Source organism: Plecotus auritus, assembly GCF_963455305.1.
Source record: "Plecotus auritus genome assembly, chromosome: 1".
NCBI classification, from domain to species: Eukaryota; Metazoa; Chordata; class Mammalia; order Chiroptera; family Vespertilionidae; genus Plecotus; species Plecotus auritus.
The window spans coordinates 51,220,532-51,234,633 of NC_137770.1; the positions used below are offsets into that span (position 1 = coordinate 51,220,532).

The window sequence follows — 14,102 nt, forward strand, 5'->3', positions numbered from 1 at the left end:
ATAACAACATATTTTTTAAAAGATAAATTCGCCAAAACCGGTTTGGCTCAGTGGATAGAGCGTCAGCCTGCGGACTGAAGGGTCCCAGGTCGATTCCGGTCAAGGGCATGTACCTATGTTGTGGGCACATCCCCAGTGGGAGGTGTGCAGGAGGCAGCTGATCGATGTTTCTCTCTCATCGATGTTTCTGACTATCTATCCCTCTTCCTTCCTCTCTGTAAAAAATCAATAAAATATATTAAAAAAAAAAAAAAGATAAATTCATTTGAAAATTTTATCATTTTTGTGACTGATTCATTTTTAAAATATAAGGTATTTATTAATATACTTAGTACAGAAATAAATTTGATCATCTAATCATTGTCTTCAAAAGCTGCCAAACATGAAAAGCACATCATGTGCTCAAATTTGAAGCAAAGAGAGGAGAACCAAGGTGGCAGCATAGGTAAACGCTGATACTACCTCTCACAACCACATCAAAATTACAACTAAAATACAGAACAACCATTATTCAGAACTGCCTGAAAACTGGCTGTATGGAAGTGCTACAACTAGAGAAGTAAAGAAGAAAGCACATTGAGACTGGTAGGGGGGCAGAGGTGCTGAAATGTGCTGGTCAGACGCCCATGTGCGGCATTTTTTTTAATTGGGAGGGATATCTTGGCTGCGGCGGAGGCTTCCCATGAGGAGCAGGGTGTCCCATACCAGACCCCCAGCCAGGGTTCCAGAGCTTAGAAGAGGAGCCCCCATAACTTCAGGCTATAAAAACAAACAGTTATTATGGCTGAGTGACACGGAGGCTGCTGGAGACCCAGGCAATTCCTCTTAAAGGGCTGGCACATGAACTTACATGGTTCCACTCCCTCTGAGCTCCAGCTCTGGGTCAACAGCTTGGGGGGATCCAGGAACATAGGGGGACATATGGGGAGGAACTTGATTGTCTGGCATCAGAGTAAGAACTCAGGGACAACTTTCTTCCAGCCATGGGTGCTCTGAGGGGTCATAGTTCCTATGCTGAGACCTCCCCTGTCACAGAGTTGACAGCCATATCTAAATTTCCATCAGCCTGGCTCACAGTGTTCTTCCCTGGTGATTCCCTGAGACCTAGCCCCATTCAATTTGCAGCCTCACCCAAGCTGTTTGTAGCAGCTTTCCCATTTGTATGGCCTGTCCTGGCTCAGGCTTCAGACTTTCCTAAAATCTCTCAAACAGCAAGCAGCTGGCATCAGCAAGACCTGGCACTAGCAACAGCCTGCCTTGCTTCACAGTTTGGCCATGCCTGTGTGCTTCTAAGCCCAACACAAGTAACAGCCACCTGCAGATCCCTCTGTAGCTCCTGACTTGTGGGCCCCAGAGCCAGGTACCTGGTGGACAACTTCAGACCATACCATATTAGAACTCTACATATCCATGAGCCAAACATTCAAGGGGCAGACTCAGTGAGCACCAAAGCCCTACTGAAGCAAATCCTGCTCCACAGGGGTCTTTTCTGCAAAGCAGCTCTTCCACTATAGTCCAAGCTGGTCCTCACAGCCAATTGGTCTGGAGGTCAGCTCCTCCCACTGATGCCAACAGCAATCAAGGCTCAACTACAACAAGGTTGTGCACACAGCCCACACAGGGGCCCACCTAGAGTGCCCAACTCAGGTGACTGAGGAGGCTGAGCCACTGCCCTACAGTACACCTACTACACAAGGCCACTCTATCAGTTCCAGGAGACATAACAGCTCTATCTAATACATAGAAACAAGCACAGGGAAGCAGCCAAAATGCGGAGACAAGAAACATGTCACAAATGAAAGAACAGAAGAAATCTCCAGAAAACAACTCAATGAAATGGAAGCAAACTATTAGATACAGAGTTCAAAACAATGGTTATAAGGATGCTCAAGGATCTTAATGAGAGCTTCAAGGGAGTTAGTGAGACTTTCAAGGAAATCAGAATTTTAAAGACATGGAAAAGGACCAGTCAGAAATTAAGCATATGCTAACTGAAATAAAGAATAATTTATAGGGATTCAACAGTAGAGGAGAGGATTCCAAGAACCAAATCGACGATTTGGAATATGAGGAATTAAAAACAACCAATCAGTAGAGCAAAAAGAAAAAGGAATAAAAAAATATGAAGATAGTGTAAGGAGCCTCTGGGACAACTTTAAGCGTACCAACATTAGCATTGTGGGGATGCCAGAAGGAGAAGAGAGAGAGCAAGATATTGAAAACCTATTTGAGGAAATAATGACAGAAAACTTCCTCTACCTGGTGAAAGAAATAGACTTACAAGTCCAGGAAGTGCAAAGAGTCTCAACAAGAGGAACCCAAAAGGGCCCACACCAAGACACATGATAATTAAAATACCATGGGTTAAAGACAAAGAGAGAATCTTAAAAGCGTCAAGAGTAAAGCAGTTAACTACAAGGGAGCACCCATACGACTGTCAGCTGATTTCTCAACAGAAACTTTGCAGGCCAGAAGAGAGTGGCAAGACATATTCAAAGTGATGATTAGCAAGGACCTATAACCAAGATTACTCTACCCAGCAAAGTTATCATTTAGAATTTAAGGTCAGATAAAGAGCTTCACAGACAAGAGGAAGCTAAAGGAGATCATCACCACCAAACCAGTATTAGTAGAAATGCTGAATGGTATTCTTTAAGTAAAGGAAGAGAAGGAAGAAGAAGGGGAGGAGGAGAGGGGAGGAGAAAGAAGAGGAAGGAAAAATGGGAAGAAGAAAGATAAAAAATATGTACAATAAAATGGCAATGAATACATATCAATCAACATTTGAATCTAAAAATCAAATGAACAAGGAATCTAATAAACAAAATAAACTAGGAAAAATAGAATAGGATAGAAACAGAGGCATGAAAACATGGAACAGATGATGACTCTCAGAGGGAAGCGGGGAGGGATGTCAGGAAGAGATCAAAGAACTTATATGCAAATATTACTTATGGATACAGATATTAAGGTGGTGAAGACTTGGAGCAGGGCAGGGACTGGGTGGAGGGGGACAGCAGGGGAGACATCTGTAATACTCTCAACAATAAAGATTTTTTAAAAGATATGCAAAAAAAAAAAAAATTTGAAGAGTTTAATTGGTTTTGTCAGTCCTAATCTTATGAATAACTAGTCTTTGCAAATAGTGTCCTATTAAAAAAGAATACTATGTGATTTTAAAGATTAATAATTTTAGAGCAAACAATTCTTTATCTTATATTTAAAGTTGATACAAAACCATTTCTAGCTATATGAAATGTTTCATATGACTAGTTTCTATGAAACTTGAATAAATGTTTCTCCTCCTAAATCCCAGTAAGTTTCCCAGGATTTTCAGGTAGTTTGGGGCTTTATTAGTTGGAAGGCAGAGAGTTAATGATTGAAGGACTTGTCTTGTGACAGTTGAATGCTGTTCTTTTCTAATGAATTGCACTTACTACATCCACATCTGCTCTGTGGTTTGTTCATCTAGATTTCTTCTTCCAGAATCATGCTAGTCAACCTATTTAGATAAACTTGCATAACGTATAGTTGACGTGACTGACAATTGCATTTCATTTTTAAATTTCATTAAGTTTTTATGGCAGAGTTAAAGCTGAAGATAGACTTAATGTTACCTAGTATGGTGTGTCTTAGTACCTCATTTCTCTTTCAAATAAATCTTAAAGGCTTTTTAGAGGATAATAATCTCTTCTATGGGCCTCCTTTTTTTTTAAAATATATTTTATTGATTTTTTACAGAGAGGAAGGGAGAGGGATAGAGAGTTAGAAACATCGATGAGAGAAAAACATCGATCAGCTGTCTTCAGCACACCCCCTACTGGGGATGTGCCCGCAACCAAGGTACATGTCCTATGACTGGAATTGAACCTGGGACCCTTCAGTCTGCAGGCCGACACTCTATCCACTGAGCCAAACCAGTCAGGTTGGGGCCTCCTCTCTTGCTGTAGATCTGTATTCTTCATGGGAGATACACTAGTAAGGCCCGTAATTGAGCTCTTTTCATTGTAACAGCAAAATTGGCCTTAAGTGTTACAGTTCTATAAGGTAGCTGTTGGTTTAGGATTTCAGGCAGGTATGTGTGTTCCAGAATAACCATGATTCTGGCAAATAGCCTGCCCTCAATGGAAATGTAATCAGTACCTACCACAGAAATACCAGGAAGTCCTTCTGGAACTGTTTCAGTTCTACTTGGTTTGGATCTTCATTGTGGGCTCTTGTTTCTTGAATATCTAGGAACCTTTTTTAAAAACCATATATAGCCTTCAGCCGTGGGCAAACTACGGCCTGCGGGCCGGATCCGGTTCGGCTGTTCTATCGGGCCCGCGGAGCCGAAAGAGCGGAGGGTTCTCTTGCTCTCCCCTCCGCTCCTTTACTTTTTTTTTTTTTTTTAAATAAATCTTTATTCAGATTATTACAATTATTTCTCCTTTTTCCCCCCATAGCTCCCCTCCACCCATTTCCCACCCCACCTTCTGCCCTTACCTCCCCCCCACTGTCCCCATCCATAGGTGTATGATTTTTGTCCAGTCTCTTCATGAACCCCCCATACCCCTTTCCCCCTGAGAATTATCAGTCCACTCCCTTTCTATGCCCCTGATTCTATTATATTCACCAGATTATTCTGTCCCTCAGGTTTTTAATTCACTTGATTTTTAGGTTCACTTGTTGATAGATATGTATTTGTTGTTCATAATTTTTATCTTTACTTTTTTCTTCTTCCTCTTCTTTAAGAATACCTTTCAGCATTTCATATAATACTGGTTTGGTGGTGATGAACTCCTTTAGCTTTTTCTTATCTGTGAAGCTCTTTATCTGACCTTCAATTCTAAATGATAGCTTTGCTGGGTAGAGTAATCTTGGTTGTAGGTTCTTGCTATTCATCACATTGAAAATTTCTTGCCACTCCCGTCTGGCCTGCATAGTTTCTGTTGAAAAGTCAGCTGACAGTCGTATGGGTGCTCCCTTGTAGGTAACTAACTGTTTTTCTCTTGCTGCTTTTAGTATTCTCTCTTTGTCTTTTGCTCTTGGCATTTTAATTATGATGTGTCTTGGTGTGGTCCTCTTTGGATTCCTTTTGTTTGGGGTTCTGTGGGCTTCCTGGACTTGTAAGTCTATTTCTTTCACCAGGTGGGGGAAGTTTTCGGTCATTATTTCTTCAAATAGGTTTTCAGTATCTTGCTCTCTCTCTTCTTCTGGCACCCCCATAATTCTGATGTTGGTACGCTTGAAGTTGTCCCAGAGTCTTCTTACATTATCTTCAACTTTTTGGATTTTTTTTTTTGCTTTTTGCTTTTTCGGTTGAGTGTTTTTTGCTTCTTTGTAATTCAATTCTTTGACTTGATTCTTGTGTTCCTCTTGTCTGTTTTTGGGTCTCTGTATAATACTTTTTTTTTTTTAATATATATTTTATTGATTTTTTACAGAGAGGAAGGGAGAGGGATAGAGAGTTAGAAACATCGATGAGAGAGAAACACCGATCAGCTGCCTCCTGCACACCCCCCACTGGGGATGTGCCCGCAACCAAGGTACATGCCCTTGACCGGAATCGAACCTGGGACCCTTCAGTCCGCAGGCCGACGCTCTATCCACTGAGCCAAACCGGTTTTGGCTGTATAATACTTTTTATTTCAGTCAGTGTATGTTTAATTTCTAGTTGGTCCTTTTTCATATCTTCGAGGGTCTCGTTATATTTATCGGCCTTTTCTAGGATATTCTTAAAAAGCCTTATAACCGTGGTTTTGAATTCTATATCCAGTCGTTTGTTTTCCTCCATTTCTTTCGTTTGTGATCTGATTCTTTGATGCCGCATTTTCACTGCTTCCCTGAGTTGGTAAGGTAGATTTGTGTGCTAGGTTTCCAATCTGGCCCAGTGGGTCTGCCTCCCCAGTTAACCTGAGGTGGACACTCTTGGTGCACCCCTTTGTGGACTGTGTGTACAGCCTTGTTGTAATTAAGTCTTTATTGTTGTTGGTATCACTGGGAAGAATTGACCTCCAGGCCAGTTGGCTGTAAGGATCAGCTGTGTCTATGCTGGGAGAAATTCGGTGCTGGAGACAGCCTTATAGGATTAGACTTGCCAAATTGCAATAGCCTCTGTGCTCAGCTTGGATGGGGTGGAGTCTCAGTCTTGGCTTCCCGTCAGCCTTGCCCTTGTGCGCACATGCGTGCCTTCAGACCTCTGCCTTCCCCGGCTTCCGAGTCTCCGCCCAAGAGTCCAGGCTCCCCCCACAAGAGCGTGGGTCCCCAGGGGCTCGCCTGGAACCGGGGTTCACTGCAGTCAGAACTGGGGCTCAGTGCATTCAGGAGCCTCTGACTCCCTTCCACTAGGGAAAGCCTGTGGCAACCTCCACAGCCTTTGTGCGCACTGGCACGCGCGCGCTTTCAGTCCTCCGCCTTCCCCGGCTCCCGAGTCTCTGCCCGAGAGTCCAGACTCCCCCCACAAGAGCGTGGGTCCCCAGGGGCTCGCCTGGAACCGGGGTTCACTGCAGTCAGAACTGGGGCTCAGTGCATTCAGGAGCCTCTGACTCCCTTCCACTAGGGAAAGCCTGTGGCAACCTCCGCAGCCTTTGTGTGCACTGGCGCGAGCGCACTTTCAGTCCTCCGCCTTCCCAGCTCCCAAGTCTCCGCCCGAGAGTCCAGACTCCCCCCACAAGAGCGTGGGTCCCCAGGGGCTCGCCTGGAACCGGGGTTCACTGCAGTCAGAACTGGGGCTCAGTGCATTCAGGAGCCTCTGACTCCCTTCCACTAGGGAAAGCCTGTGGCAACCTCCACAGCCTTTGTGCGCACTGGCGCGCGCGCGCTTTCAGTCCTCCGCCTTCCCCGGCTCCCGAGTCTCTGCCCGAGAGTCCAGACTCCCCCCACAAGAGCGTGGGTCCCCAGGGGCTCGCCTGGAACCGGGGTTCACTGCAGTCAGAACTGGGGCTCAGTGCATTCAGGAGCCTCTGACTCCCTTCCACTAGGGAAAGCCTGTGGCAACCTCCGCAGCCTTTGTGTGCACTGGCGCGAGCGCACTTTCAGTCCTCCGCCTTCCCAGCTCCCAAGTCTCCGCCCGAGAGTCCAGACTCCCCCCACAAGAGTGTGGGTCCCCAGGGGCTCGCCTGGAACTGGGGTTCACTGCAGTCAGAACTGGGGCTCAGTGCATTCAGGAGCCTCTGACTCCCTTCCACTAGGGAAAGCCTGTGGCAACCTCCGCAGCCTTTGTGCGCACTGGCGAGCGCGCTTTCAGTCCTCCACCTTCCCCAGCTCCCGAGTCTCTTTCAATTACATATAAAGACCTTCCCTACCACGAAACTTTTTAAATATCAGCATGAATTATGAAGGGAAGCTGTGGAATCTTCTTTCTTTGAGCCTATCTAAAAATAGGATAAGAAACCTTTTAATAGGGAAAGAACATATTTTTTAACAAATGATGTTGGGAAAACTGGATATCCATATGCAATGAAGTTGGACCCTTATCTTGCACCATATGTAAAAATTAACTCAAAATGGTTCAAAGACCTAAACATAAGAGCTAAAACTATAAACCTCCTAGAAGAAAACATAGGGGAAAGCTTCATGACTTTGGGTTGGTCAGTGGTTTCTTGGATATTACACTAAAAGCACAAGTAAGAAAAGATAGATAAACACTGGCTTGTGTTGTGCAGTGGTTAGAGCATCAGCCTGTGCACCAAAGGAACTCAGGTTTGTTTCCCAGTTAAGGGCACGTACCTGGGTTGCAGATTCCATCCCTGGCCCTGTTCAAGGTGTATCCAGGAGGCAACCAATTGATGTGTCTCTCTCATATCAATGTTTCTCCCTCTCCCTTCCGCTCTCTCTAAAAACCAATGGAAAAAATATCCTCAGGTGAGGATTAATAAAAGAAAAAAGAAAAGATAGATAAGGTGGACTTTATAAAAACTAAAAATTTATATAATATCAAAAGACTGAACAGAGTGAAAAGGCAACCCAGGAAATGGGAGGGAGAAAGTATTAAAAATTACACATCTGATAAGAAATTGATATCTCGAATTTACCTTTTTAACCATTTTTAAGTGTACAGTTCAGTGATATTAAGTACATTCACATTGTTGAGTATCCATTTCCAGAATTTTTTCATCTTCCTCAACTGAAATTCTGTACCCATTAAACACTAACTCGCCATTTTCCTTTGACCCCAGCCCCTGGCAACCACAATTCAACCTTCTGTCTCTATGAATTTGACCACTCTATAAGTGGGATGATGCAGTATTGTCATTTTGTAACTGGCTTATTTCATTTAACATAATGTCCTCAAGGTTCATCCCATGTTATAGCATGTGTCAGAATGTCCTTGTTATTGCTGAATAATATTTCATCTTATGTGTGAAACAAAATGTACCCACATTTTGTTTATCCATTTAGGTATTTTTTTTAATATATTTTATTGATTTTTTTACAGAGAGGAAGGGAGAGAGAGTTAAAAACATCGGATGAGAGAGAAACATCGATCAGCTGCCTCCCACACACCCCCTACTGGGGATGTGCCTGCAACCAAGGTACATGCCCTTAACCAGAATCGAACCCGGGACCCTTCAGTCTGCAGGCCGATGCTCTATCCACTGAGCCAAACCGGTCAGGACATTTAGTTGTTGATAGGTACCCAAGTTGCTTCCATCTTTTGACTATTGGGGATAATGCCAGTATGAATATGGGTATACAAAAATCATTTTGAGCCTGTCCAGCGTGACTTAGTGGTTGAGCATCAAGCTATGAACCAGAAGGTCACGGTTCGATTCCCTGTCAGGTCACATGCCTGGGTTGCAGGCTCAATCCCCCGTGGGGGGTGTGTAAGAGGCAGCCAATCAATGATTCTCTCATGATTGATGTTTCTCTCTCCCTCTCCCTTCCTCTCTGAAATCAATAAAAAAATATTTTAAAAAAATCAATTTGAGTTCTGATATTTTTGTGTAAATATTCAGAAGTGGGATTGTTGTATCATATGGTAATTCCATGTTTAATTTTTTGAGAAATTGCCATACTCTTTTCCACAGTAGCTCCACCATTTTGCAGCATTGCATAAGGATTCCAGTTTCTCCATATCCCCACCAATACTTGTTATTTTCTGTGGTTTTGATAATAGCCATCCTAATGAGTATTCAGGTATATCTTTTAGGGTAGTGTTTGATTTTCTTGTTACCTAATTGCCTGGTATACTGTCAATACAGAGTAATTAACCAGCCAATTCTTGAAGTTTGTTATAGAGCAAAGTGTGATAGTTCAGCTACTTTATCTCTGGGGTCTTTAGAAACTGTATTTTTGAAAACTTGATCACCATATTGTTCACATATTTTAATTGCATGTATAATCTAATTTTCTTAAATGTAAAGATAAATATACATAAACATTTTTCTGCAGCTTTATTCATAGTATTGAAAACTGAAAGTAATTCGTATGTGTATACATACATATATAGAGGAGTACTATAGACATTAAAAATAATATACAAAAATAAATAAATAAATAGTATACAGCCCTGGTCAAGTGTCTCAGTTGGTTGGAGTGTCATCCCGTGCACCAAAGGGTTGTGGGTTCCATCCCCAGTCGGGGACAGTATGGGAGGCAACCAGTCAATGTTTCTCTCACATCGATGTTCCCCTCTCTCTCTCTCCCTTCCCCTCTCTCTAAAATCAATAAAAGCCCTAGCCCATTTGGCTCAGTTGATAGAGCATTGGCTTTCAGACTGAAGGGTTTTGGGTTCAAATTCGGTCAAAGGCACGTACCTTGGTTGCAGGCTCAACCCTGGAGGCAACCCATTGATGTCTCTCTCTCTCTCTCTCTCTCTCTCTCTCTCTCTCTCTCTCTGTCTTTCCCCCTTCCACTCTCTCTAAAAATTAAAAATCAATGGAAAAAATATCCTCAGGTAAGGATTAATCATAAATAAAGAAATAGATAGATAAAATCAATAAAAACATATCCTTGTGGGAGGATTAAAAATATATATATATATATATATATATATATATATATATATATATATACACTTACTGCCATGAAAAGATGTCATTCTCACATTGTTGAATTTAAAGACACATTTACAGACCAGCAAATGGAGCATGATTTTACTTATTTAAAAAATTTTTTAGTCTATCCTAATAAAAGGCTAATATGCTAATTAGACTGGGAGACCTTCCGGACGTCCTTCTGAACAAAGCCGGGGGCTTGGCCGGCCTGCAGACCGCCTCCAAACGGCCCTCAGCCCCTGGCCTAGGCTGGCCATGCCCCCCAGCGGGGACTCTCACCCCTATGGGGACATGGCCAGCCTGCAAATGGCCCTCAGCCCCTTGCCCAGGCTGGCCCCGCCCCCCAAAAGGACCCCCACCCTGATTCGGGACCCCCTTCAGGGCAGACCAGCCAGACCCCACCCATGCACCAGGCCTCTATTCTATACTAATAAAAGGGTAATATGCTAATTAGACCGGGAGACCTTCTGGACGTCGTTCCAGACAAAGCCATGGTGGCGGGGCTGAGGCAGAGGTGGTTAGGGGTGATCAGGCCAGGAGGGGAGGGCAGTTGGGGGCAATCAGGCCAGCAGGTGGGGGTGCAGTTGGGGGCGAGCAGGTCGGCAGTGAGGGGCAGTTGGGGGCGATCAGACCGGCAAGGGGGGCAGTTGGGGGCAAGCAGGCCGGCAGTTGGGGGTGATCAGGCCGGCGGGGAGGGGCAGTTGAGGGCAAGCAGGCCAGCAGTGGGAGGCAGTTGGGGGCGAGCAGGCCAACAGGCAGAATGGTTAGGTGATCAGGCAGGCAGGCAGGTGAGTGATTAGGAGCCAGCAGTCAGGATTGCTAGAGGGATGTCCCAGATTGGAGAGGGTGCAGGCTGGGCTGAGGGACCCTCCCCCCACATGCACGAATTTCATGCACCGGGCCACTAGTTTGTATATATTAGTAAATATTTGGAAGGACATTCACCAAAATGTTAATAGTGCTTTTCTCTAAAATGATAGGGGCTCATATTATTTTTAGTTTCTTCCTAATTTTTGTGTTTTTTTTTTTTAATTTTCTTCCTGAGCATATGTCATTTTTTCTAAAAATAATAAAACTGTTTATTAGCCCAAGTTCATAATAAAACAAGCAGGAAATACATGCCGGTAGTTAATTAAAAGATTTGACATCTGGTTTCCTAGGACCGTGGTCGGCAAATTGCGGCTCGCGAGCCACATGCGGCTCTTTGGCCCCTTGAGTGTGGCTCTTCCACAAAATACCACAGCCTGGGCGAGTCTATTTTGAAGAAGTGGTGTTAGAAGAAGTTTAAGTTTAAAAAATTTGGCTCTCAAAAGAAATTTCAATCATTGTACTGTTGATATTTGGCTCTGTTGACTAATGAGTTTTCCGACTACTGTCCTAGGATAATACATTTCAGGAGAACACTTGACGATGAGGGGAAGCTATCCTTGAATGATGGCTCATACAGAGTAATTTTTATTTAAATATCTATGGAAGGAATTATATGTAATTTGGTTTCATCTTCTCCCTAGCTGTGATTTCAGAGAGAAATTGTGGTAAGAAAATGCTATCATATGTAGATATCATCTCTAAAATATTAAGTGATCTTATGGATGAAAAAAGTGAAGAGATAAAGAAGTACAAATTGGTAGTTACAGAATAGTTACCAGAATGTAAAGTACAGCATAGAGAATATAGCCCATAATATTGTAATAACTATGTATGGTGTCAGATTGGTGCGAGATTTAGTGGGATGATTACTTAGTAAGTTGTATAATGTCTAATCACTGGGTTGTATATTTGAAACTAATATAATAATGTATGTCAATTATAATTGAAAAATAAAAAATTATTTAAAGTAAAAAAAATAGTTAATAAATAAATAAATATTAAGTGATCTTAACTCTGGTTTGTGTTGAAAACCTAAGAATAGAAAAATTCCACTTGTCTAAATCTGATCTCTCTTTTTTGGGTTTCAGGAACCAATAAAATCACGTGCTCCACAGCTTCATTTAGAGTACAGGTTTTATAAACAGCTTGGCAGTGCAGGTAAGTCAAGTCTGTTTTCTCCATTTACTAAAATACAGATTACTGGAAGCCCTAAAATATGCACGTTTTCTTGACTTTACTCTCTTACCAAACGCATATCTCCTCTGCTTGCTAGGTAGGTAAATAAACATAGTTAAAAAGCTACTTGGTCTTTGGCTCTTGGAGGAGCAGTTGAGTTGATTGGGGATCTGTGATTCTATTACTGTACCTGTAAACCAACCTTTGAAAGCTTTCGCCCACCTGAAATATACCTGGTATGGGGTTTTGCCTTTTGGCAGTTTACTTATTCTCTTTCCATCTCTTTATGTATACCAAAAGAAAGGAAGAGTGGTTGCTAATTTGCAAGCTATATTTTACCATATTGAGACTATATATCCATTTTAAAGACATACTATAAAATACATGTTCTGAAATACCATGACACTGTCATTTTAGTCATTGTTTTCATTAATTTGGAAGACCTATCTAAATAATTGTAATAACCTATGACCTTTGCGGATTTAAAAAATTTAAGATTGTAATTTTTTTAAACATGCTTTTTTTTTTTTTACCTAAAAGCTCTAATTTTTAAAATATCCTCCTCGTTTCCAGAAAAGTATCTTGACTTAGCAAATGTTACCAACCTTAAGGAGGTTGTACCTATAGGATACTTATCACAGAAGATTAAATCCTTCAGTGCTGGGATTCAGCATTACTTGATATTAGTAGACATTCCTTTGCTTTGTGCTTTCTTCAATGTGACAGTTTTATGTGAATGACTAAATGGTTTCTATTTCAAGTATCACTGTTGAAGGTACTATTGAAGGAATTTGAGTTACACTTCCTTAGAATATAGAGAATTCTATAAGAGCCTCTTGGTGTTATTAAAGTTGTTTTATACTCTGACCATGGCAATAATCAGCCATAGTCTAACCAAAGCAGGCGAGGATAGGCATTTATCTTTCATTGAACCTAACAAGCGTTCTTGCTCACAGTAGCCTCTTAGTATATACTGTTTGTTCATTGATGGTATCCTTAAATATGGAGTGTGCCTGGCATAGGATTTAAGATTGCCAACTGAGTGCATAGAACTAAACTTTAAAGTTGGCTGTAAATTTCACGGTGATAATTATCACAACTCACTTATGATAAACATATTTTTACATTTTTCAAAAATTTAGGGCACAGGTGAAAACATGATAGATTCAGCCTAACTTAGAATTTGAGTAGACCTAAGGAACATGACAGGGCCAGTTTGCAGAATTTCCTCTGTAAGCCCTTCCAAATAGAATGAACCAGATTAGGCCAATGTTCCCTTTTCAATGTGAAGCCCCTAAATCTGATGAACCTGTTAATAGGGATAACACCTGTGCTGCTGGGTTCATACTATCCCCAAATACAAGAGAGCATTGAAGATTCTTGATATTTTGGCATTCTGCATGCACTAAAAATATTATTAAACTAGAAGCCTGGTGCACGAATTCGTGTGCCAGTGGGGTCCCTCGGACTGGCCTGCATGATTGGGCCAAAACTGACTCTCCAACATCCCCTGAGGGGTCCCGGATTGTGAGAGGGCACATGCCAGGCTGAGGGACCCGACCAGTGCACGATTGGGGCAGGAGAGGGATGCGGTAGAGCTCCAGGGCATGTCTGCCCATCTCGCTCAGTCCCGATCAGCCAGACCCCAGCAGCAAGCTAACCTACAGATCGGAGCGTCTGCTGCCTGGTGGTCAGTGCATGTCATAGTGAGCCGTTGAACAGCCTTAGCATATCATTAGCATATTATGCTTTGACTGGTTGAATGGCTGACCAGATGATTAGGCACTTAGCATATTAGACTTTTATTATATAGGACAGGTAGATCATTGGATGGAGGGAGTTGATGGGACATCTGTAATACTTTCAACAATAAAGATAACTTTTTTTTTTAAATATATTTTATTGATTTTTTACAGAGAGGAAGAAAGAGTGATAGATAGTCAGAAACATTGATGAGAGAGAAACATCGATCAGCTGCCTCCTGCACACCTCCCACTGGGGATGTGCCCGCAACCAAGCTACATGCCCTTGACCGGAATCGAACCTGGGACCCTTCAGTCCGCAGGCTGACGCTCT

General features: G+C 42.5%; 1 protein-coding gene across 4 annotated transcripts in view; it reads left to right on the forward strand.

Annotated features, from left to right (window-relative positions):
• Positions 1-14,102, forward strand: part of CSNK1G1 (casein kinase 1 gamma 1) — a gene marked incomplete at its 3' end in the record, with an annotated part of 153,377 nt that overhangs the window by 60,021 nt on the left and 79,254 nt on the right. For all 4 annotated transcript variants that reach the window (XM_080687149.1, XM_080687150.1, XM_080687148.1 and 1 more), the window contains exon 4: positions 11,939-12,008. In XM_080687149.1, the coding sequence (XP_080543275.1) occupies positions 11,939-12,008 (70 nt within the window). The remainder of the gene's footprint in view (positions 1-11,938; positions 12,009-14,102) is intronic.